General features: G+C 31.2%; 1 protein-coding gene across 1 annotated transcript in view; it reads right to left on the bottom strand.

Annotated features, from left to right (window-relative positions):
* Nucleotides 1-23,745, bottom strand: part of ft (cadherin-related tumor suppressor fat) — an 817,460-nt gene that overhangs the window by 324,961 nt on the left and 468,754 nt on the right. Inside the window, exon 4 of the mRNA XM_075367925.1 lies at nt 19,773-20,006. Within this exon, the coding sequence (XP_075224040.1) occupies nt 19,773-20,006 (234 nt within the window). The remainder of the gene's footprint in view (nt 1-19,772; nt 20,007-23,745) is intronic.

Genomic DNA, 23,745 nt, shown 5'->3' with positions numbered 1-23,745 from the left:
GGAACATTGATTTAAACAGAGAGCATGTTGTATTTTGCATTCTACGGTGTAATTTTTTATTCGGTTATATTTTGAGTCCGTTACTAAATCATGTTCTATTAAAGATAGTTGCGCGTTTTTCCCGTGAATATATATTTAGAACATACGGGTTCTGTAAATAAAGTAATGAGACTGGTTCAGAAAAACTTTATTTACAATCCAATTATACATGGACTCTATCACCTTCGAAGTAGTTTCCTTGGGAAGCCACGCAACACTTCAAGCAGTTTTCCCCCATTCAGAAATCGGAATATCCTTCAGATCGTCGGTTACATTTTTTAAAATGTTTTCTACTGTTCCAGAATGGTATCCTTTGAGGTGCTTTTTAAAAGTCGGAAAGAGGAAAAAATCGCAGGGACTCAAGTCAGGTTAAAGGTGATTTAGGAACTATAGCTATGTTTATCTTTGCCAAGTCAGGTTAAAGGTGATTTAGGAACTACAGCTATGTTTATCTTTGCCAAAAACTCATTGATTGAGAATGCAGTGTGCCGTGTAAATTGTCATGATGAAGCATCCAATTGTCTTTGATGGCTGGTCTCAAGCGGGCAACTCTTTTCCGCAGTCTTTCAAGAATTTATCGGTAAATATATTGATTTACATTCTGTCCTGCAGGTAAAAACTCCTTATGGACAATGCCATTACTATAAAGAAACAAATTAGCGTGCTTTTAATTTTTTATTTGCTCATTTTTGCTTTTACGGGACGTGGTGAGTTTGAAGTGTGCCACTCCTTACTCTGACGTTTTGTTTGTGGGTCGTACTCAAATATCCAAGATTCATCAACAGTAATAACATTTTTTAGAAAATCAGTATCAGTTTCAATTCGCCCTAGAAGATCGCGGCACACTTACAGCCTGTTGTTTTTCTCTTCAACAGTGAGGTTTTTTGGGACCAATTTTGCACAAACGTTTTTCATGTCCAATTCTTTTGTTGAAATTTGATGGACTTGTGGTACGGTTCAAATTCAATTGTTGTGCAGTCATTCTGACAGTTAATCGCTGGTCGTACCGTATCTCTGATTCGCTCAACATTGTCGTCACTTTTTGACATTAACGGTTTTCCATAACGTGGATCGTCCGCAACTGATTCCCGGCCATCAAAAAATGCTTTAAACCACCTAAAAACTTGGGCTCGTGACAGAGCATCATCTCCATACGCCCTTTTCAAATTTAAAAAAAGTTTCAATAGCATTCTCATCAACTTTAACACAAAACTTGATGTACAACGTTGCTCGTAATTAGTATCACTCATTTTTGTAACGCACAACAAAAACTCGTTTCACGAAAAGTTTGTTTACGTCTCATGTGTCAACAATACACTAAAAATATTAATATCTAACATAAATCAGCTGTTCATATAACCATATATTTATTAGTAACTTTACAATGTTACCATTTTGGCTGCCAAAAAAAAAAAAAATAGTCTCATTACTTTATTTACAGACCTCGTAGTTTAATGTTTTTAATGTAGCTATGTTTGCTAAACCGTAGAGAAAAATATTGAATCGTATTACTTGTTTTAAATTTATGTGACAGGGGTTAAAGTACCGTCTTATTAATAGTAAATGTTTCTGTTAGAGATTTAGTTAATATTTAGCCTGTATCATATTATTTGTTTTTTCGTATAAAAAAAAAAGTTTAGATATATTTTTATCAAAGTTAGATTTACAACTGAAAAGGACTTCAGAAGGTTGGTTTCGTTCATGTTATTACACTACTGCCCAAAAAGGAGTGTAATGTATTTAGGGTGTATATATATGTGTGTGTTTGTTTCACCGTACCAGCTCAACGGCTATAAATAATTGTCACCAGCTCTTTAATTATCCTATATTAAAATGCAATGATTTTGGCAGTCGTGTTTTTTAATTTTTACTTCCTTCTACGAAGTATTGTGATCGCGAAAAATTTCGGTTTTCAGATTTCAATTGTAATATCCATTTTAACCTTCCTGAATCCATTTTGAATAGTTTTGGCGTGACATCTGTACGTTCGTTCGTACGTACGTATCTCGCATAACTCAAAAACGATTAGCCATACGATGTTGAAATTTTAGATTTAGGACTGTTGTAACATCGAGTTGTGCACCTCCTCTTTTGATTGCAATCGACTGGATCAAATGTGTTCAAAAAAGCTCAAAATCCAAAATTTGTTCTTAACTGAAGTAATATGGCCTCATTGAGAGCTTTTCAACGATATATCATAAGCGGTATTTATTTTCATTGGTTCCAGAGCTATAGCCAAATAAAAATTTAATTAAAGAACTATTTGGATCGTGAAGGATGGTTCGAATCCGACTTCATTTACTTTTTTAAACTTTTTTTTAATTTAAATATACTGATTTTTAATACGCTAATTAATACCCTAATTATTAGCCTCAGATTATAAAAAATGTTTTACGTAAATGATAATTAAATAATAATAATTAAAATATCAGAAATTGTTAATGGAATAAAATTTTATGTACTTTTTAATTTTAAATATATGTGTATATGTAATTTAATAGGCTTATAAGGAAGTCATGTGGTGTTCACACCAGATTTTAATATTTATCTCTTGTTTTATTTTATTTGTCTTAAGGTGCTATATATTTACTGACAGGTAATGGTTTTGTAGCGCGGAAAAACTTAAAAGTTTGTTTTATATAGATTTAGATAGACATATGTTTGTGTAATTTATTTAAAGAACCGTTCAAAATAGTGTTCTAATTAAAAGCATTCTTAGTAAAACACATCTGAATTCAGCTCTGACTAATTGTTAAAACATTTTTATTAAAAGATGTATCAAATTGTATGTACTCGTGTAAAATACTGAGCGCGTATGTACTGAGCGCGTATGTGTATACGCACGCGCGCGTGAGTGTGTGAATATGTCTATGTAGTTTAACAGATTGCATCCTTATAGTAGAATATAATTATTTTTTCAAAAATATATTTATATCGGTTACTGAGATGGTAAATACATCTCTCGATATTTAAATTTTTTAATACTCTTTATTTTAATAGTTTTTAATCTAAATTTCCATGTAAATATTCATACTTTCTGACGGTGCAGAGATATCTACGACGAAAGCGCTGAATATAGAGAAAAAAATAAAAAATAAATAGTGACTGAAGAAAAAGACCTATGTGGATTAAAATTGTATAAAAGTAAATTAACCTACTGTTTATTTTTACCGTCTATTGATCGTACTTATAATGTTAATTTTACACATTTTATGTCAAGTATGTGTAATTACATCATGAAACTGTCGTCCCGTCAAACTTCTCAGTAAGGAGCTCTTTTTCAGTTACGTAGTCGAAGCGTTCAGCAGCTGTGACGAAAGCAATTTATGCATAACGGCTCAAGCGCGCGATTTAAGTCTTTTAATTATGACAATATTGAACTTAATTTTACTATAGAAACTGTAATATAGAATGTTGTGTATCGTGTAAATAAAGTACTGAACAATTACACCTTTTAATTTTCATGGTATATTTTTTCAATTTAGCAATTTTAGGTTGCGTTTTCAAGATAGCATTATCAGGTTGGTCTCTTCGATTCGCTCGCTCTGACAATTAAAGCTGTTACATTTCTCATATTTGATATTCCATTTGAAAGTACGTATAAAATGATAATTCGTGTGCCCTTACCAATTTTTCTACTACCGATATGACACTATGGAACTAAAACATTTTAGAAAATTTTTGAAGTCTATTCTTAAATCTTAACAGAACATTACTGAGTTCAAAATTATATTTTGTATGCTTTCCTACTTATTTTTCCAAAATAATAATAAATTATAAAATATTAAAGAACCCTTTGTGCTTTAAACGAGTATTTTAAAGGAAATAAATAAATATAAAAACTGTTAAATTGAAAAAAAATATTATCTACTTTTTAAGATATATACGTTTATATATATATTTTTTTTTTAATTAAAGAAATTCCTACTTCAAATTACTTACTCTTTGCAAATAATTTCAATAATTTTCTCTTTGATTGGTGATTCCGTGTTAGACAAAATAAATATAGATTTCGGGTTGACATCTGTAAGTATATCAATTTCTAGGATAATTATATCCTTTTTCAAATTTTTCAACGCCTAAAAATGTAATTTATAAAGATTAGAATCGTAATTGAAATTTGGACGAAGAGATAAATAATTTCTAGACTGCAAGATGAGAAGTCTTTCTGTAGTTTAACTTTTCTGAAATTAAAACATCTACGATAAAGCTATTTGTACACTGTTTGAAACATTTCAAAATACTGACCTTTTTTTTAACATATCCAGTCGCATTACATAAAGGTTTCCAAATTTTAAATAATTCTAAAAATATAAATCATTAAACTCAGCCATTTATTACGGAAAATTTAATGTAAGTATGTTATCTTACACTCGATTAGACAAATTTAGAGAAATTTAGACATTTTTTTCTTTTATTTACTTAGTCGGTGGATGATTAACTTCTGTTTAATCGAATCTTTTACCCTTTAATTGGATTTTTTTTTATATTTGATGTAAATAGATGGGATATTATCGTGGCTGTGGGTATTTATAGAACAGACGCTAGATAAATATAATTTATAAGAATAAAAATGACAAAAGCTTCTCTGAAATACCGTGTGTGAAATTTTTACTTACAGATATTTTAATAGTTTCTTTCTTAAATTTTTTCGTTGAATTTAGAAAATAATGAAACAATAATAATAGATGGTTTTTTATAAATCATTTCGAACGGAATCGATGCGGTACCTTCGCCTCTGCTTTTGTTCTTTAATTTGGATTTAAAACATTTTAATCGAGAGTAATAATAAATGTAATCGTAGATAGATAGTCGTGTAGTTATAGTGTAGTGCGATGTAGTTTTTTCATCGGATGCTGCCGTAACGGGTACGGCGGCCGCGTTCTATCTTCTATAGATGATTTCGTCTGGGAATGTAATTCTGAAACTCATTTGTAGTTGCCCGCGGTAGCGAATTGTTAATCGGTCCGGGCACGGTGGACCATAACGCGGCCCTCCTCCGCTTTCATAGGCCTACGACCGACGTTCGTCTACTGACCGATCGACCGCTGGCCATATTACAAATTATTCTTTATGAACTTCTATATACATATGCTTACAAACACACTCATACGCGCGCGCACGCTCATTTTCTTTTTGCATTGTACTTTTTTAACAAATAATTGTTTTAAAATGCTCTAATATTATTCAAATTAGTTATATAATTTTCTGAAAATATTTCGTCTAAAAAAATTTAATTTTCTTTTTACTTGGATATAATTTACGATTTGCATCGTAAAATTCGAAACCTAATTAAAGTCAAGATTTTAATCATTATTCATACCTTGTTATCCGAAAGAAATATGGATTTCGGTTTTACATTTGTGCGTATATCAATATGCGCGTTTACTTTTCTGGGGTGATTATTGCTTTTTCAAATATTTCAACGCCTAAAGATCTAATTTATTAAGATCAGAATCGTAAGTGAAATGTGGTCGAAGACACAGCGGGCTAATTACTAGAACCACTGCTATTCTTATATCTGACTTTACCGGTCGAATTTCATCTTTAGAGAGGGAATGAATTTTCATCCGGATTTTCCGGTGAAACGTACAACTATATTAACCCCTTTGAGGGAGTTTGAGAGAGTTCTTTTTGCCTTCGTATCCAGCTTCTTTCTTTCACTGAAAAGATGGTTCTATATGATGCGTTATTTTTTCGATAGAATGTGGTATTTGCCGTTAAACGATATCCGTCCTGGTCTTTTTGCAGTTGAGGAAGATACGGCAACGATCGCAATCTCTTTATTCGAAATCGATCATAGACGTTATAGACCGGTCTCTCTGAAAAAAAATGTAAAGCCTAATTGTCACCTGCGTTTCGGTGATCTTAAGCTGATTTGCAGAGAAAATAGCTCGGTAATGAACTTGATTCTAAACCGCTTTACTTTTCTTTACTTTACTTTACTTTTCAGATTTGAGAGCGACTTGGATCTCATGTCATGTCACCTACGAATAAAGTTTCGATCGTACATTCCGTTACATTCGAAAAGTTGTTTTGAATAATTATTTTTGGATAGTGTTGAACTAAATACTAAGTCGTTTGCATCGCGGTATCCTTTTAAACCTCAGCGCTTCAATTTAAGAGCTTATTTTATGTGAATACCGTACAAAGAATAACAATAACGAGTAAAATTAAGATGTTGAAATTATTTCCATTTCAAAGTCGTTCGAAATATTACGAAAATAGATTTTATTACAATTTTAACGCAGTGGCATTAATGGAGAAAAAAATAAAATATGAACCAATGATAGGGGATCCCTCGGCGTATTTCTGAAACGCTAGAATATCGATAGTCTACAATTTTCGTCTTAGCAGTTTACTAAGGAATTAGCCCTCATTAAAGGAAACATTTATCGAATTCAAAAGATTCAACTAAGGATCTTTTATGTGTTTGATTACAGTAATGTAGTAGATACTGTATAAAAATCGTAGATTTCTTATTTTTTAGATGTCATATCATTCTGATTATGTTCAGTTCAACCGGTAATAGATGTGCTTTTATATTTTCACCTAAAATATGATCTATATATATAATGTCAAGTAACTATCGGTTAGTCATCTCGGTTTTCATATTTTGTGTTCATTTATTTATTCCTTTATTGAATTCAAATCAATTTTCCTTTCAGTGTTTACGACAGTCCAGACCGTATGAATTAAGTCTTTTGATCCGTTCAAAAATTTCTTTTTCTGTTATTGAACTGGGTCGTTTTATTTATACCTCTTCCTAATAATAACTTAATACTCGTTTATACCTTTATGCGATCCAGATACTCGGCTTTTTATTTTTATATTTCATAATCTTGATCTTTTCAGGAGATGCGACATTACAGGTTGTGTTTATACTCCTGATAAACTATTCCTTATAGGTTGTAAACGGCCAAACCGGTTTTATTTTCTTAGAGAGAATTTAAATAATTTTCCGTATGACTTCCTTTCTACATTTGATTGTATTCCTTGCGATCGAGCTTACCGAGAAGCAAAAACCGATAGCTCTGAATCGGCTATCTTAATTTCGGTTTCATGTAATCGATTATAATACCATGTTATCGTTATAGTTCTTGGAATCTAACATTTCTTTTACACGCGTTTACTTAAAATCCTAAATTAAAGATTTTTATCAAATCTTAAATCTGTAGATTTTATTTACTGAACAAATTAATATCGAGTCGCCCGAAAAAACAATTCAAATTATTTTTTTCAACTGTAACTACACCTAACCAACTGTAACCACGCCTTTCGGCGTACAATCCGGGGGTCCCGGATTCGAATCCCGATCGGTCACGGCATTTTTCATACGCCACAAAATTCCATTTCAATATTTCTAAGTAGAAGCTTCAAAGCTTCTGTATTAAATTAATTAATTAATTTATCAAACAAAAAAGACAAGTGTAAATTATTTATTTACATTAGTTTCCTTGGCGAAGTTATACTCGTATATCTAAAAAAATGAGTTTGGAAATGAAACATAGCGCCGGCTCGATATATTTTTTAAAAGTACAATTAAAATGTTCAACCTTTGAAAAAGTAGAAAACGGTGATAATTACGATTAATTAACTTACTTTGTAAGAACTGGTTATTTATTAAATCACGTTCAGGAAAAATAATAAAATAAGTATTATCAGAGTTTGAGATTTTTTTAGGCCTACTCTTGTTTGTGTTGCACTATTTGTTTTTACTCGTACAATTTTGAAAACAATTTACTGCCAGTTTAATTCAAATTGGAAGTCGATGATGTAATGAAAAAAAATAAGTCGAATCGAATTAGTATTCGTATCTCGGGTTCGATTCCTGGCAAACCAAACCGCTGTACTTTTTAGGTCTTTCACCTCTCATCGAAATGAATACCACAACTCTTAAGCGACTACGAAATTATCTTCGTCATCGATTATAAATTATCGATATTTTAGTGAAGGTAATCACGATTGAAATTTGTTAAAATTAAACAATGCGATAAATAATGCAGATCGTGTAGTAAAACTAGTTAGGTTATTTCACTAGAATGTAGTTTTATAACCTGTGTAGGTTGATGTATTTTATTTGTTTGTTTTTGTTAATGATGATACTAATATAATTTCAAAAACGTAAGAGCTTATAATATAGTGTAAAATTAATTACACCAAAATTCTGTTTCACCCAAATAATGGTATTATATTTTAACAATTTAGTTAATTAAATAGTAGCATACATAGATACACTGACACGCGAGCGTACATGGATGTTTTTATTTTTTAATTTTAACACAATATAAAGGTGTATTACAGCATTTTACATTGTTGTATGGTTTATACCAACATTATCACTGCAGAAACTCATGAAATAATTACGTAAAGCAACTGTTTTTCTATAATTTATATCTAATTACATTACTGAATATCCATGATAATTATTTGTATATTATTTAAGCGCCATAACGTAACGATTATTGGAGACCTGATCTGAGTCACCGATCGCTTCCAAAAACAATTTTTTTTTTCAAGAATGCAGGTCCAGTACCAGGCTCGGAAGGGAATGTGAGGAATGAAGCGTATACCGTCGAATTTTTCACCGAGCAGTATATGTTGACGCGTATCGACGCCGAAAGACTTCTGAAAAACAGGTAATATTCAGACCTTTAAGGGATGACCTCATTTCACTTCCCCTACGAACGAACGGTTGAAAAATGGATATGGGTACAACCAGAGAAAGGGACTCTTGACTGGTATCGGTTGTACTCTGACGCTTTATTTACACTGTAGTCGTGATTAAGTCCGTGACAGAGAGTGGAAAGCATAGAGTTAATGTTCCCTTTCTGTGAGAAACAATGTGTCGTCCACTGCCTGCTCTGGGCAGAAGAATATGAATTTTTTAAGTTCTACAAATTGAATGACTTTAATGATTTCGTATGTAATAGATTAAATTAAATATTAACGGATTTAAAGATGAATTTAAATGATGAGTTAATCATTATTAACGCTTAGTCGCGTGGTCTTATAATTTAAATCTACTATCAAATTTTTTCATTCAATTTTTCATTTAAATTTTATCGGCTTATTCGAAAATGTACATCCAATAATTTCAATAAAAAAAATAAAAATAAAGACTTTTTTTTTTTTATTCTTTTTTCTTTTAAAGAAAAAAGTTTTTATTTTTATTTTTATTCAGAACTAGCAGACCCAACAATGCTTCGCTATTGTTAGATTTGAGTATATATATAGATTAAATGAACACAATTGAAAGTTTGATAAAACAAAATTAACATTACGGAACTTCACGAAATTTAACCTTTCCCTTTCACCCCTTTTCCTTTTTCCGTTTTCATTTTTACCATATTCCCTTTCTTTTTATCCCCCTTTTCTTTCCCCCAAACTCAACTGACAGCAGCCTAAAACACACTTTTTTATGTTTTTAGTTAAAGCTGATGTATTAGTAAATAAGCTGATAATTTGCCAATAAATAAAGAACTTATATCTGCAGAGAATTGAATTTTTAGCATATTTATGTAGTAATTTTATTATTTAAGGAATTAAATAGAACATTTTGTATAAAATTCAACCGTTTTTAGATATAAACTCATTTTTATGTTCTTTTTCCTCAAAATGTAGTAGAATCAACTACCCTTTCGAAAAAGTTACCAAATCGAATCGTACAATTCTAAGTTAAATCAGATCTGAAATACAAACAAAATTGGAGCCGGCACCTTCGTTTTATCTGTGAAACGTCTACTTATTAGAATTTTAGGTCAGCTTTGTTTTAATGTTTTTACGGCCACAAAACCTCAAAACTTGGAGAAAAAAAGCTCATGTAGAAAATGAATAGGTTACTTTTTTACTGCTATCAGTAGTTTTCTCTGTTGCGTGGACTATAACAGCCGATAAAAAAAAATATATATTGACGATCGGAATGGGGAATTTTTTATAGACTGAACGGAATCGCTTGGTGGTGGGGATAATGTATGCTATCTCTGTCTCTTTTACAGTAGCGAAACATTATCTTATTCTGATTTAAAGAGGGTCAAAAAATGGCTACATGTCAGCCTATATACGACTAGATACAGAGGAAGGATGTTATTAGTTTATTATGAGCTAAGTGTTTAACATTTAGGTCTAAAACATCCTATTACTGAACTAATATTCTTGCACAAATGGCTGGACGGGAATCCATCATTCTTGTTTCGTTTGCTCCGAACACACACACACACGAAGAGAGTCTTCGGCTATCTCTCTCGCACGAGAGTTTGCATCAAGTGTCTCACTTCTTGTTTCTCTCTTCTCACACTCTTCTTTCTTCTCATAGACCCCATTATGCCTCCCGAGTCAACTCCTACTATTTTTCCCCTCTAACTTCTTCTCTCTCTTTCTCTCTAATAACATAATTTAATAAATGGGTAACACAGTATGCTCAGTACAACCCACATCGATTCTTCTTCGTCATAAAATCCATACCTTTTACACGCCCCTTAGTAAGTTATGAAAACCTTGTACTACCTTATTTACCCTATAATTCCCTTATTATTCCGTCGTAAAAAAAAATACATTACAGTGATATAAGGGAAATATTATTCTAAAAAAAAAAAAAAAGTTTAAATTCTTTAAATTTATCGACAGAGCTATGTTCTTTGGTTTTCTTTGAAAGTGATTTTTTTTTCAAGTAAATAATTATTTTGATCGATCTAAATCATGTGCCATAACGTAACTCTTATAAATGATCACAAAAATAGCCCATCCAATTCGAAGAATAACAAACATACTGCGCCAGCCTTACCGGTTGGTGATGAGGAGAGAAGTGGTCTCTCACCGCGGTTTCTTTATTCGGCCTATTTTACCGTTGCGTGTAAGTTCGTTCATACTGCTTAAATCCGACCTGTAGTCGGCCCCATAAGCGGCACCTTCATTCTGTCCATCACAAGGTCCACTTAATATCATATATCGATACTCTAAGAGAAAAGTATATATATTTGATTCGAAATCTCAGGTGCTTTACATGTCACAGCTATAAGACAGTCTGCTGCACAGCCAGAAACAAAACATTGTTCTGTGGAAAAGCTCGCATTATATATACTGCTACCAATCTTTAGGGGAACTGTTGAAAGTCTATTTTATCAATTGGTACAGGTGACAAAATTTATTTATAAAACTGAATCGAATTATTCAATGAAAAATTAGACTTAAAAAAAGTATTTGAACAATTTTTTTTCAATTTTCGATGATTATATGGGTTCGATTTATTAAGCGAGACAAGATACTTTTGACTAGGTAGTAGTGGGTTTTGTTGCGGTATTCCCTAAAGTCGTACCGTATTACCGAAGTAATGTCTCATCTTAGCGCATGTGTAATTTTTTTAAAATCACACATCCAAATTGGGAAAATATCTGTTCAAAATTTGTGTTATATTATTAAAAATTTCAAATTTTTTATCTCTTTACCATAAAAACTACGATTTTGATTTTGAAACTAAGAGCTTGATTAGGTTTTACTGTTTAATACTTTCCAAAATTTCAGTTTTTATTTATTATTAACGTGTTTTAATAAAAAAAAAAGGCCTAGTATAACTTTGTGGACACATTCTTATACTCATATTTTCTTTCTCTATGTAACATATTCGTTTTACCGCTTTACCTTATCGAATAGAGAATGCATTCGTGTAAGCTGTAATAAATTGTTTTTCGACAGAAACATGTATATAGTCTTTATTAATTTTTTGCTTTATACCATTTTTTTCCTGTTTAGCCTCCGGGAATTACCGTTCAGATATTACTTCAGAGGCTGAATTAGGATGATATGTGTGAGTATAAATGTATACCAAATATATACCATTTGTCCTAGTCCGTATTATTGCTGCGGGTCGTGTTAAGCGAGCGAATACAATCGGCACAGCTCTTGAGTTGCTTTTTCTGAGAGTAATGTTTTTCATTCTACAGCCGATTCAAGATGGAGAAAAGAATAAATATATAGCTTGCAAATGTGAATATAATCTTCATTTTTGCGGGCTCGTTCAGGGTGAAGCTTTATTAAATATCACAGGATTCCGAAAGGTTTTTCTACTTTGCGTGGATAAAACATCTTGGGCTTAACATTTGTCTTACACTTCATCATCCACAAACGTTACAAAAATTGCTGTAGCGATCAACGCGTCCGCATTGTTGTAATGATTTTCATTTCATAATTTCAGTGTTCAGTTAAAATTATTAACGAGTTTATAAAACAAACACTAGTTTAGTTGCAAAATCATTAATAAAAAGTAGTTGTGTAATTTTATATATATATATATATATAATAATTATAATTATTGCTATTATTACAGTAACCTTAATGAGGTTTCAGGTTTTATGATAGTAAGTTATAATTACGTCATAAATAACTTTAACGTTGTTTGCGGTGAATGGATGTTAAATTAAAAACAAATTTAATTATTAATCAAAGATTGTATTTATTTATTTTTTATGATTAAATTGCGTCCAGTTTTTTTTACCTGTTAAATAACTGTACAACGCGAGTCCTTTAGAATAGGCAATGCGGCTATTATGTTATACGTAATGCAGTCCGGTTATGTTAGTAAACAAACAATAGCGTATTATATCTTACGAGAATTACATCTCTTATACTAATGTTAAAAATATTACTTGCAGATAGATATATACGACACATATTTCAAATTATCGGACAGGAACGTTAATGGCATTAAAATAATACGCTAATAAAATAAAATGTATGAAATTTAACAATAAAGCCGTTACGCGATCAGAAACAGATAGTTGAATTCAAACAGAAGTATTCGTATAATGTACGAGTATTCTTTTTTATTTCGTTTCATTTTTATTGTTTCACGATATAGACAGATCGCGCTACATTTTGTAAGGTGATTTTTTTTTTACGCGTTAAAGTAATGTTTTTTTTTCGATTTTCATCGAAGAAAGGACATATCGGTTTTGTGTGGTCGGCCTCGGATTTCATTTAAAGGGATGTATATAAGAGCGAAAGGGGGGGTTTACATCTCATCTCTTCGGCCGGGAGCGAGTTTAGAACTTGCAGAATGCCACGTTACAGCCGGGAAGGACGCGACTGCGGCGCGCGGCAGGCCGATGCCTTCCTGCAACGCCAGTTCACCAGTTCTATTTATGAGGAGTCTGTGCGACATTGAAAAAACCCCAGGGATTCCGATCTGCCGACCGATCCACTATCCGTCCAGAAAACATCGTCTCCTGTCAATCATCATATCTATTTATTTCATCGCTTAATATTACCGTTATTTATTTCATTCCATCTTTATAGCGGCTATCGAATAACTTACTTTATCGTTTTAAATATATAAATTTAATGTTCTATTTGGATTTATGTTTTTATACAGAAATAAATAAAATATAAAAATAATAATAAGTAGAAAAACGTACGTAAAGACTTAAAAGTAGAATTTGTTTGGCTTTAGTTTTAAACCTTACCTTATTGTAAATACTATAAATTAATTAAGATCGTAATTCGAGTTGTGCTGCTGCACGCAATTACTTTTAGCGGCATTTCTATAACGTCTGTTATATCGAGCTAGCTATACATCCCCTCCCTTTCTCGTGGATTCCCAAAAGAGGTGATTCGTATTCGTCCATTTTATTTTAATCAAATTTAACTTACTTTAAAGTAAAATATTGCTAACAGAAAAATCCTTAATAGATTATTTATTTTATCGAACCTTAAAATACAGAGCATAATATCAATAAAAGTGCTTGAAATAAGAATTTATGGAATCCATGCAGAATTGTTATAAAAAAAAAAACATATTTATAATTTACGTTTAGTATTTTATAAAACATATCAAAATCATTAGAGTCGTTTAAATTTTTGGTAGACTTACTACTACGCATATTTTGGTATCTTATGATTTAAATTAATTTTATTAATCATGGCTCGTTGGTATTAATATATAAATTATCTGTAATAGTTCCCACTTACCAACAATCTTTAATAGTAATGTTCGAGCGCTTTCGGATTATTAATCCATCCTCAGGAACAATAATGTGTTATACATTATAATTACTTACTTCACATACCATTAATTACACTAAATTGAGTTTTATAAAAATATAAATATAACAATTGATCGTCAAAATGTAAAATAAAGTTAACGTTAACCGTCATGTCAGTATGAAGAACCCAATTGTTCTTTCTACTTAACAATTGAGATTTTCATACTGACATGAAGGATAACGTTAAATTTATTTTACCTTTTGACGATCAATTGTTATATTTATATTTATATTTTTATAAAATTCAATTTAGTGTAATTAATGGTATGTGAAGTAAGTAATTATAATGTATAACACATCAGTGTTCCTGAGGATGGATTAATAATGCGAAAGCGCTCGAACATTACTATTAAAGTGGAAACTATTATATAAATAATTTCTTATGATTCCAATGAAAAAAATTAACGAAGATTATTCAAATGAATTTTAATATCCTGTAATAATTTTAAATATTAACATTAAAATAGAATATAATTTTACGTTGATTCATTGAAAGTTCTAAATATAAAACAAAGGCTCAAAATTGGTTACAAGAAAAAACAAATGCCATTGTAAATTGTGTATACATAAACGAAGAAATTTTCAGGACATTCTACTGGAGAAAATGATGAAAAATGTTCATAAAAACGTAGGTCTGGAAACGCTTTGTTTTCGAGTTACACTAGCGAAAGATTTCGTCCTGATTTCAGCTCTTCTAATAAAAAGAAGCCCTACTATAATTTTTGGGATCAAAATTAAGGAGTAAAGTTATTGGTACTTATGTAATTTGAGCTGGGAAATAGGATAAAATAATTCTCAGAACTGTAACTCTAGCAGTTTTTAAGAAATATGATGTAAAACACAAAATTCGGTGTCGAAAAACAAGTTTTTATTTTATGTTTTAGTACAGTAGCTTTGTTAAATGACTAATAGATGCGGAAGATTTAGTAACAAAACTTCAAGAAAATTTAATTCTAAATAAGTTAATGTAAATACAGACAATAAAAAGTTAATAAGATCTATTAAAAATTGGTTTTTTAATGAAGCAAAACAGACGAAAAATAAACAGTAAACCGTATTATTCTGTAACTAATAAACATTATTTTTAATATAGTAAAACAAAAAAATAAAATACATAAAATGATAAATGGTAACAGAATAAAAAACCTCAGTTACAGTAATTGTTCGAAATTTCTCCCTTCCAATGTACACAGCACTCTGCCCGGCGTAAAATATTTCTGGTGGCTTTCCGTGTCATCTCAGGATCGTTTTGTATAAATCAGTAACATTTTGTATTTTATTGAGTAACTCCCCTACTAACCTTTTGTCAGTATACTATCGTTTTCATATGACCTCGAATGAATCTAATGGCACTATGTCAGGTGATTGTGGTGATCAATCGACTGGTCCACCACGTCCAATCCAGTTTAAAAAATTAGTATTCAAGTGATTTCTAGCTACTGAAGAAAAATGTGACGTTGCACCATCCTACTGGAAAATAATTTACCATCTAGTTTGTAAAGCTACATCCTCAAAAAAGCCGGCAAATAATTTTTCAAGAAAAAATCTCCCGTAATGTTTTCATTGAAATCAAATGGTCCCAAACATAAACAATAATAATGTCACAAGAAACATTGAAGTGAAATCTATATTGGAAACTACTTTCCACCGTACCGATGGATTGTCTTTGCTCCATAAATGATTATTTTTAGAAGTGAATACTCCGTTTCTCGTAAAAGTATCTTTTTCAGTAAATAAAATTGAATTTACCTTGTCAGCGTTGTATAGAAGCCAATGACAGAAGTTTAACCGTCGAGGGTAATCTGTTGGCCGCAAATTTTGAACCTTCTGCAGGCGGAAAAGATAAACATTTTCTTTCCGTAGGATGCGCCACACTTTGTTTTTTGACAAACCGATGCGTCATAAAATTCGCCTTGTACGATGAATAATATAATAAAATACAGAGTTATCATAAAAGAATGGTGCGGTTTCAGTAATTCATAGGAAGATTGTCGGGAAATTTCTAGATGTTATATTGGTATCCCTGAAAGCCTCCAACCCAAAAATTTATCAGCAGTTGTAACCACAACGTCAGTTCTTGTATTGTTGTTGTGGTGAGTTTAGCGAGTTACAATGTCCTCGGATAAAGACAAACCAAAGTGTGTTTTATTGATGGCTGAATTAAAATCCGTAATTTTAGTTCAACGTGCGTTTCGACGTGAATTCGGAAGAGATCCACCACACAGAAATAACATAATACGTTGGTTCAAACGATTCGAAGAAACTGGATCGGTTAAGAAACAGAGATCAACCGGCAGACTAAGTGTACCAGAAAAAACGGTTGAACTAATTTGACAATCGGCAGTTAGAAGTCCTGGGAAGTCCATCCCCCGTCGAAGCGTCGAATTAGGTATTCCAAAATCAACAGTTCACAAAGTTTTACATAAAAAACTGAAATTACACGCTTATAAAATCCAGATACTGCAGGAATTGAAACCCGATAATGGTGTAAAACGTTACAACTTCGCTGTTGAAATGTCGGACAGAATAAGTGAAAACGAATCATTTTTAGACGATATAATTTTTACAAACGAAGCTACATTCCACGTGAATGGATGCATTAACAGACAAAATTCACGAATATGGGGCTCTGAAAACCCACACGCAATTATTGAGAAACAACGCGATTCGCCTAAAGTTAATGTTTGGTGTGGTGTGATGAAAAATCGTGTAATAGGGCCTTTCTTCTTTGTTGAGAAAACAATTAATGGAATTGTGTATCTTGTCATGTTAACCGATTATTGCTTTCCTCAGCCGGATGAACGCGAAAACATTCATCGACTTCATTTCCAACAAGATGGTGCTCCCCCGCACTTCAATGCATCGGTCACGGACGCTTTGAACGAAAAATTTGGAGATCGATGGATAGGCCGGCAAGGATCCATACTTTGGCCTCCAAGGAGTCTAGACCTGACACCTTACGATATTTTCTTGTGGGGTTACTTCAAAAGCGTTGTTTATACACAAAAAATTCGCGGCCTAAACCACTTAAAAAACAGGTTTAATGAAGCAATGACAACCATTAACGAAGAAATGTTAACTAATATTTGGAGAGAAGTTGATTATCGTTTGGAGATTTGTCGAGCCACTAAGGGCGCACATATTGAAATTTATTAATTAATAAAAAAAAATGTTTGAGACGACAAATTTGAAAAATAAAAAAACATAAACTGTAAGTAATTCTGTTTTAATTTAAACCATGTTCAAAACCGCACCATTCTTTTACTATAATCCTGTATAACATGAAATTCTTTGGGATACGCTGAATTTGGTGAATTACACGATGTTCATCGTTAACACGATGATTTACTTCGCGTTCAACAGAAAACGAACACTTTGGAAATGGTCCTTCATTCGTTCGTAAATGCCGATATATCGAAAAATATGTTTTCGTATTTAGAATCTGTTTTCCAGGAAATTTCTCCTCATATTCACGTCGAGCAGTTTCAGAATTTCCCTTACAAAATCCATAAACAAAAATTATATCGACATATTCCTCAAAATGGTAAAATTGAAACTGCATTTCTACATGACGATATAATTACACTTCCTTTATCTGTATATTATTTATGACAACAGATTCAAACGAAGTACACAATTTTCATTGTTAACCAAAAGTTAGTATTATCAACCTATGCAATAAGGTTTTTAAAACATTTCTAAAGTAACGTACATTTTAATTTTGTTTTTTACGTAATTTTTCGTTTTATCTTTGTAAATTATTAAATATACACACCTAAATATTGATTTATAACATTTTTATTTCTTTTAGAATTATTTTCAGCAATTTTTTTTTAAAAAGGATGTTTATTAGGAACAGAAAGAATAATACAACTTTGTCGTTTTTTTCGTCTGTTTTTCAATAAAAAGCCGATTCTTAAGTTTTGTATTTACATTAACTTTCTCAGAATTAAATACTCTACAAGTTTTGTTGCTAAATAATTCGTATTTATTTATCTTTTAACAAAGAAAATTGTACTACAAACATAAAAAGTCAGAGTCAGAGTTCTCTGACCTATTTTAACCTATTTGCCAGCTCAAATTTCTATATAAGAAACCACCAACTTTATTACTTAATTTGGGTCTAAAAAACTACAGTAGGGCATCTTTTTGTTGGAAGAATTGAAATCCGGACGAAATTTATCGCTAGCCGTAACTTGAAAAAAAGGTTTCCAGACCTTTGCTTATTCAAAAAATTTTTCATTATTCTTATCAATAGAACATATCCTGAAAGTTTCTCCCTTTCTTCGTGGGAGACTTTGTATATATCTAAACTATATAACATAATATTTGAGAAAATAACGAATTGATTTTACCAAAATAATGAAAATAATGCTCTTTCCACGAATAATTTATCGATTTGTTTTACACCAAACATAAACTTTTTATGGTACTAAGGAAACAACTACAACGTAGATAATCCCACTAACTCTTCTTCTTATTAAATATTTTATCTTTTATTTGCTTTTCTACAAATGTGTCGACTTAATTATGATGGCAGCCAAAATTGCCGGTAGCAAAATATTGATAACAACAAAAATACCAACGCACTTATTATAAATATTTTAGACCGAATATTTTGTACGAAACAGTACAAAATTTTCTGAGGTTAAGCCATTTTCTTAATAAAATAATATTTGACCGAGAAGATTAAAGAACACGTTTCAGACCGAGTAAATATCATAAGTATGAATACGGATCAGAGGTGTCCATATGCGATTTTAATTAAAAAACTGATGAGCTCTCTACTAATGGCTTAAAAATTGTAGATTCATGAAAAATTTATAAATACCCTGATTTAAACCCGTCTTGCGATTCTTCTTTTATGTCTTACGACATGTTTCAGAAATAAAATCCCATCTTGGGATGAAAATAATATATCCCTTTTTTTATACCATATTAGAACCCATCGAAAATTAGAATTAAAATTATTACAGCAGGCTGTGTTACTTGGTAGAGAGTCGACAATTTGTCGAATGTTGAAATAATTTCAATCCGTTTATGTTTTAAGTTTCTGTAAGTTATCGCGTTATATTAACTATTAGACTCAAAGGCGGTAGTCTCAGTTGTGATTTTTTAATTTTGAAGGCTTTATTTATTCCATTCGATTTCCAGTAGACCCTTAAAAATAAATATTTTAATTCTTTTTATATTTTAAAGGTAAATAGCATTCCCAGTTTTCAAGAGTCTGACAGCAATCGGAATAATTTCCAATCGAATATTAATGAAATGAACTAGTACGGAACAACAATAAAATAAGTTGTGTTATGGGTAAAGGTGTATTAAGGATATTTCGAGGGACGAATACTCTCAAAGGTTTAGGCGCCTGTACAAAGTAAACGAAAATAAAAAATTGGAAAATTCATAATTTATTTATATGAGTAAGTATAGATATTTTTAATTAAGGTAAGAGTTTTATGACTTTGAAACACAGAAATTCGTTAGATGTATAATATGTGTAGCATTCTATGTCTTGGCACGCATTTGAATCAAACGGCTTTGAAATTAATTACAACACAATCTACGTGGCCTGCAGACATACTCGTACTCGACAGTAAGATACCATAGAAAAACCAAACCAAAATTGTACTCGATATCAATTTTAAAGTTTTAATTGTGATATTCTATCTTGCATAGTTTAAAATTATTTACACTTACCTCCTCGTAATCGAGACGAGCTGTTAGAGTAAATATTCCGGTTTGAGGATTAAGAGAAAAAACATCGTTTGCCCAATCAGAAATCACGGTGTAAGAAACTAATCCATTCGCACCTTGATCCTCATCGCTGGCTTCTATCTGTCCGATACGTGAACCACGACCAGCATTTTCGGCTACGTCGAACGAATAAGCTGATTCGGAGAACACTGGTGCGTTGTCATTGGTATCCAAAACCTAAAACAAACAAAATATTATTGATAAATTGATATAAAATAATCTCTATAATGAATATTTTTGAATATTTAAAAAATAAATATAACTACATTTTACAGATTACGAAATAGAAATTTGTTAATTTCTTTTTTGACAGATTCATAATTTTATATAAGGAATTTAATTTTAAAAAAGGAAGGTTCATATTTGTGAATACTCTCCGCTATTCGTTTCGGATGAATTAAAATTAAATCTGACTCCCTAGATAAATTTAAAAATTGTTAATACTAATCTCTTGACCTTACTTATTTTCGAACATTTTTATTTCTTATTTCTGTAAATAAAGAGAAATAATTGAAAAATATTTTTAAATCAACGAGTAAATATTTATACAAATTTTTAAATTACCCCTGTTCACGTAACGAAAATAACACTGACCCCTTCGATGCCACTTTTTATTTTTACAGTAACTGTACTTTAAAATATAGAAAAAATAAATGTTTAGACTACTTTTTTCATCCGTGAGCAGTGTTGGTTAGGAAGGTTTTTCATTTTTTTTTTATATTATTTTTGAAGCAAAAAAATCTCTTTAGACTTGGCGGGCACTTTTGGATGGGCATTCAAAAAGTATGATCCGTCAGGCTTTGCTCATTCGTATAAACTCGGGCGAGCCGAGTTTAACCGAGCACGGGAGAAACAGTCAGCTGGATAGTAAATAAGTATGATCCGTAAGGCTTTGTTGTGAAAGCTCATTCGGGTAATCTCGGAGGAACAGAGTTTTACACATAATATAATATTTATATAATATAAATACATACACTAGCATCCTCGTCGCGGCTTAGCCCGCGTTACATTGGTTACTTCCGTTTCCCCTCGCGGTCATGGGATTATTAGCCGGTCAGGGCTTGCCTTTCCGGTTTAGCCTGAGGGCTCTGCCCACCTAGTTACCCCTGTGTTCATTAAACTCATGCTTGTGAGAATAATTATGATAAATAAAAATTAAAGCCTATTCAATTTATAAAAACTATCAGTGTATTGTAATTTCTTCAGAGCAAACAGTTTAGTCAATCAGGATCCACTAATTAGCCGGCCTCTGCGGCGCTAGTGGTAGCGTCTCGGCCTTTCATCCGGAGGTCCCGGGTTCGAATCCCGCAGAGGCATGGCATTTTCACATGCTACAAAAATCGTCATTCATCTCATCCTCTGAAGTAATACCTAACAGTGATCCCGGAGGTTAAAAAAAAATAAATAAGAAAAAAGGATCCGCTAATTAGTTTTTACATTCCGGTCGTGGCTTCGTGAAATATATAATCATAATTACGAACACAAATTACAATCATTATGTTATCAAATCTCAAACAGATTGATTTAATAGTAGTAGCGTAAAACGGCAAAAATATAAAAAACTATTAAAGTTTTTTTACCCCTTTTTAAATATTAAAATTTAAAAAATCCGAAAATCGTTTTTAGACATCTATCTGAAGAGTATCGTAAACCCAAATTGAGTGAATAACTCCTTTAGTATATCTCGAAATTGGAAAACTTTTCAATCATTTTTCAAAATATTCTTACCTTTCTTCACCCTTTTCAAGGTCGAATTTCAGAAAATCTAGAAATTAGTTTTTAGGTAGATATTAACATGAAGATTAAATATACCAAAAGTTAAGTTGATATTTTCATTTTTATCGAGGAGTTCAAAAAATAGTCGGGTTTCATAAAAAGAATCCAAAAATTAATTTAACCCTTTAAACTCGGAATTTCATAAATCTAGAAATCTGTTTTTAGATATTCACGTAAAGATTATACACACAAAAAATAAAGTTGATATCTTCATTTGTTACCGAAAAATTAAAAAATTAGTAATTTCATCGGTAATTCGTTTTAAGCTTTTAAACTTGGAATTTCAAAAAATCCTTTCTTAGTGTGCACTTACACCTTAAGAAAAACGTGTATACCGATAAAATACTGAAAAATATTTTATATACGAGTAATTTACTCATTGCGTTCGTTCAGCAAAAAAATTTTACGGTAATATAAACATTTAACTTTTAATATTAAGATCATTAATATCATATATACTTTACACTATTTCTAAACGATTACGATCGCCATACAAGTTTTCACTCCGGCCATGCGGTCTTAAGCACAAACAATTTGTATTTTTTTTTACATTGCCATTTTAAAGATGTCCCGATAAACTTTTCACCGAATCGAACGTAGATGAAATTAGTATTAACCATATTTTTACGTCCGGTTTTATAAAAATTGTTTTAAGGATGGGGATTGTTAGAATTTAATAAAAAATGCAATACACTTAATGGTTTTCAAAACGTTTTCTCAGTGAATCATCAGTAAAATACTCCTATCTCAAGAAATTAATTACGGGTAAAAAAAAATCAAATTCATTCCCTCATTTGATTAATATAAAAACTTATTAGTGTCATTATCGCCTCGTCTACAAGAGCCACCGTATACAGTTTCATGATTATATGTTGGCCCATTGCAGAAATATTAACCGAAATGCGCACATATTTAAATAACGCATACATCCATACGTACGTCTGTTGTAATTCAGAACGGAGAGACTTTGTACGTTTAGAAATTCAAAAAGCCGGTCGTGCAAAATTTTATTCTTTCAATACTTTGCTTATAGAGCTATTTACAGTTCATAAAAAAGGAATTACGGTTTACGGTACGGTGTAGTAGGTAGAAGAAATTAAATTCCTCTGCAGCGACCGTGAATATACGTTCTCCATACAAGACTGAGTTATGAAATATTGAGCGTAGCAGTATCGGCACATAGATTGAATTATACCGGTGTGCCCTAAAAACCAGGATTTAGAGAAAGAGGGTCATCCTAGGAAAAAAGTGGAATAAATTTTCGAATTAGGCAACGATTCTTATACCGTTAAAGAAAAAACTATTAGTGTGGAACTAAAAAGACAATAAATTGAAAAATCAAGGACGCTTAGTTTTCTTTTTTGTGGATCCTTTTTATTTTTTATTTCTTCAACTTTTTCTAAAGTATTGCTGCTTTACAGAATTTATGTATTTCGAATATAATTGCGATTCGTAAAAAAATGTTTTTAAAATAATCTTTACAACAACGTTAAAAATTTAAAGATATCGTCAAACATCTGAACCGATATCGCAATAATTTGTCCATTATATTGCTTTACGTGGATTGATGCTGTAAAATCATACCGGGTTGCAAATTTTAACCGTCTAAATCTAATTTTAATGTATTTCGCATTCTGGATTCCAAACGTTTTACGTTTCCTGGGAGCACTATACATTCTATTTCTTTTCTTAACCTTCTTGAATCAACAGAGATAATGTTTTTTTAATACTTAGCAAATTAAAAATTAAACCTTAATATTAATTTTGACATCTTGCATCTTCCTTTATTTTTCAGCTATAAAAGAAAGGTTTATATGATGAAATTCTAATAAATTGTAAGCGTCAATTAAAGGGAAAAAACTAATAATAATAAATAAAAAGCAACAAACTATGAAGACGATAAATCATTAGCTTGTAAACAAGATGTAGTAATTGTTTCGTATTTACGAAAATTAAAGTGACGCGAGTGTAATTCTAGTCTGTTTGTTTTTAAATTTGTATTTAACTACTTTTCGGTGTTATGTGAAACGAACCGAGTTGATCGCTTATCTTAATGTTATTGCAGCTTTGTTTTGTTTTGTTCATTAAGAGAAGGCCGGTTACATTTTATATATACTGTATTAATTTTATTACCGTATAA

This window comes from Lycorma delicatula, chromosome 6 (genome assembly GCF_047948215.1).
Source record: "Lycorma delicatula isolate Av1 chromosome 6, ASM4794821v1, whole genome shotgun sequence".
Lineage (NCBI taxonomy): Eukaryota > Metazoa > Arthropoda > Insecta > Hemiptera > Fulgoridae > Lycorma > Lycorma delicatula.
This window is presented reverse-complemented; position numbering and strand designations above follow the sequence as displayed.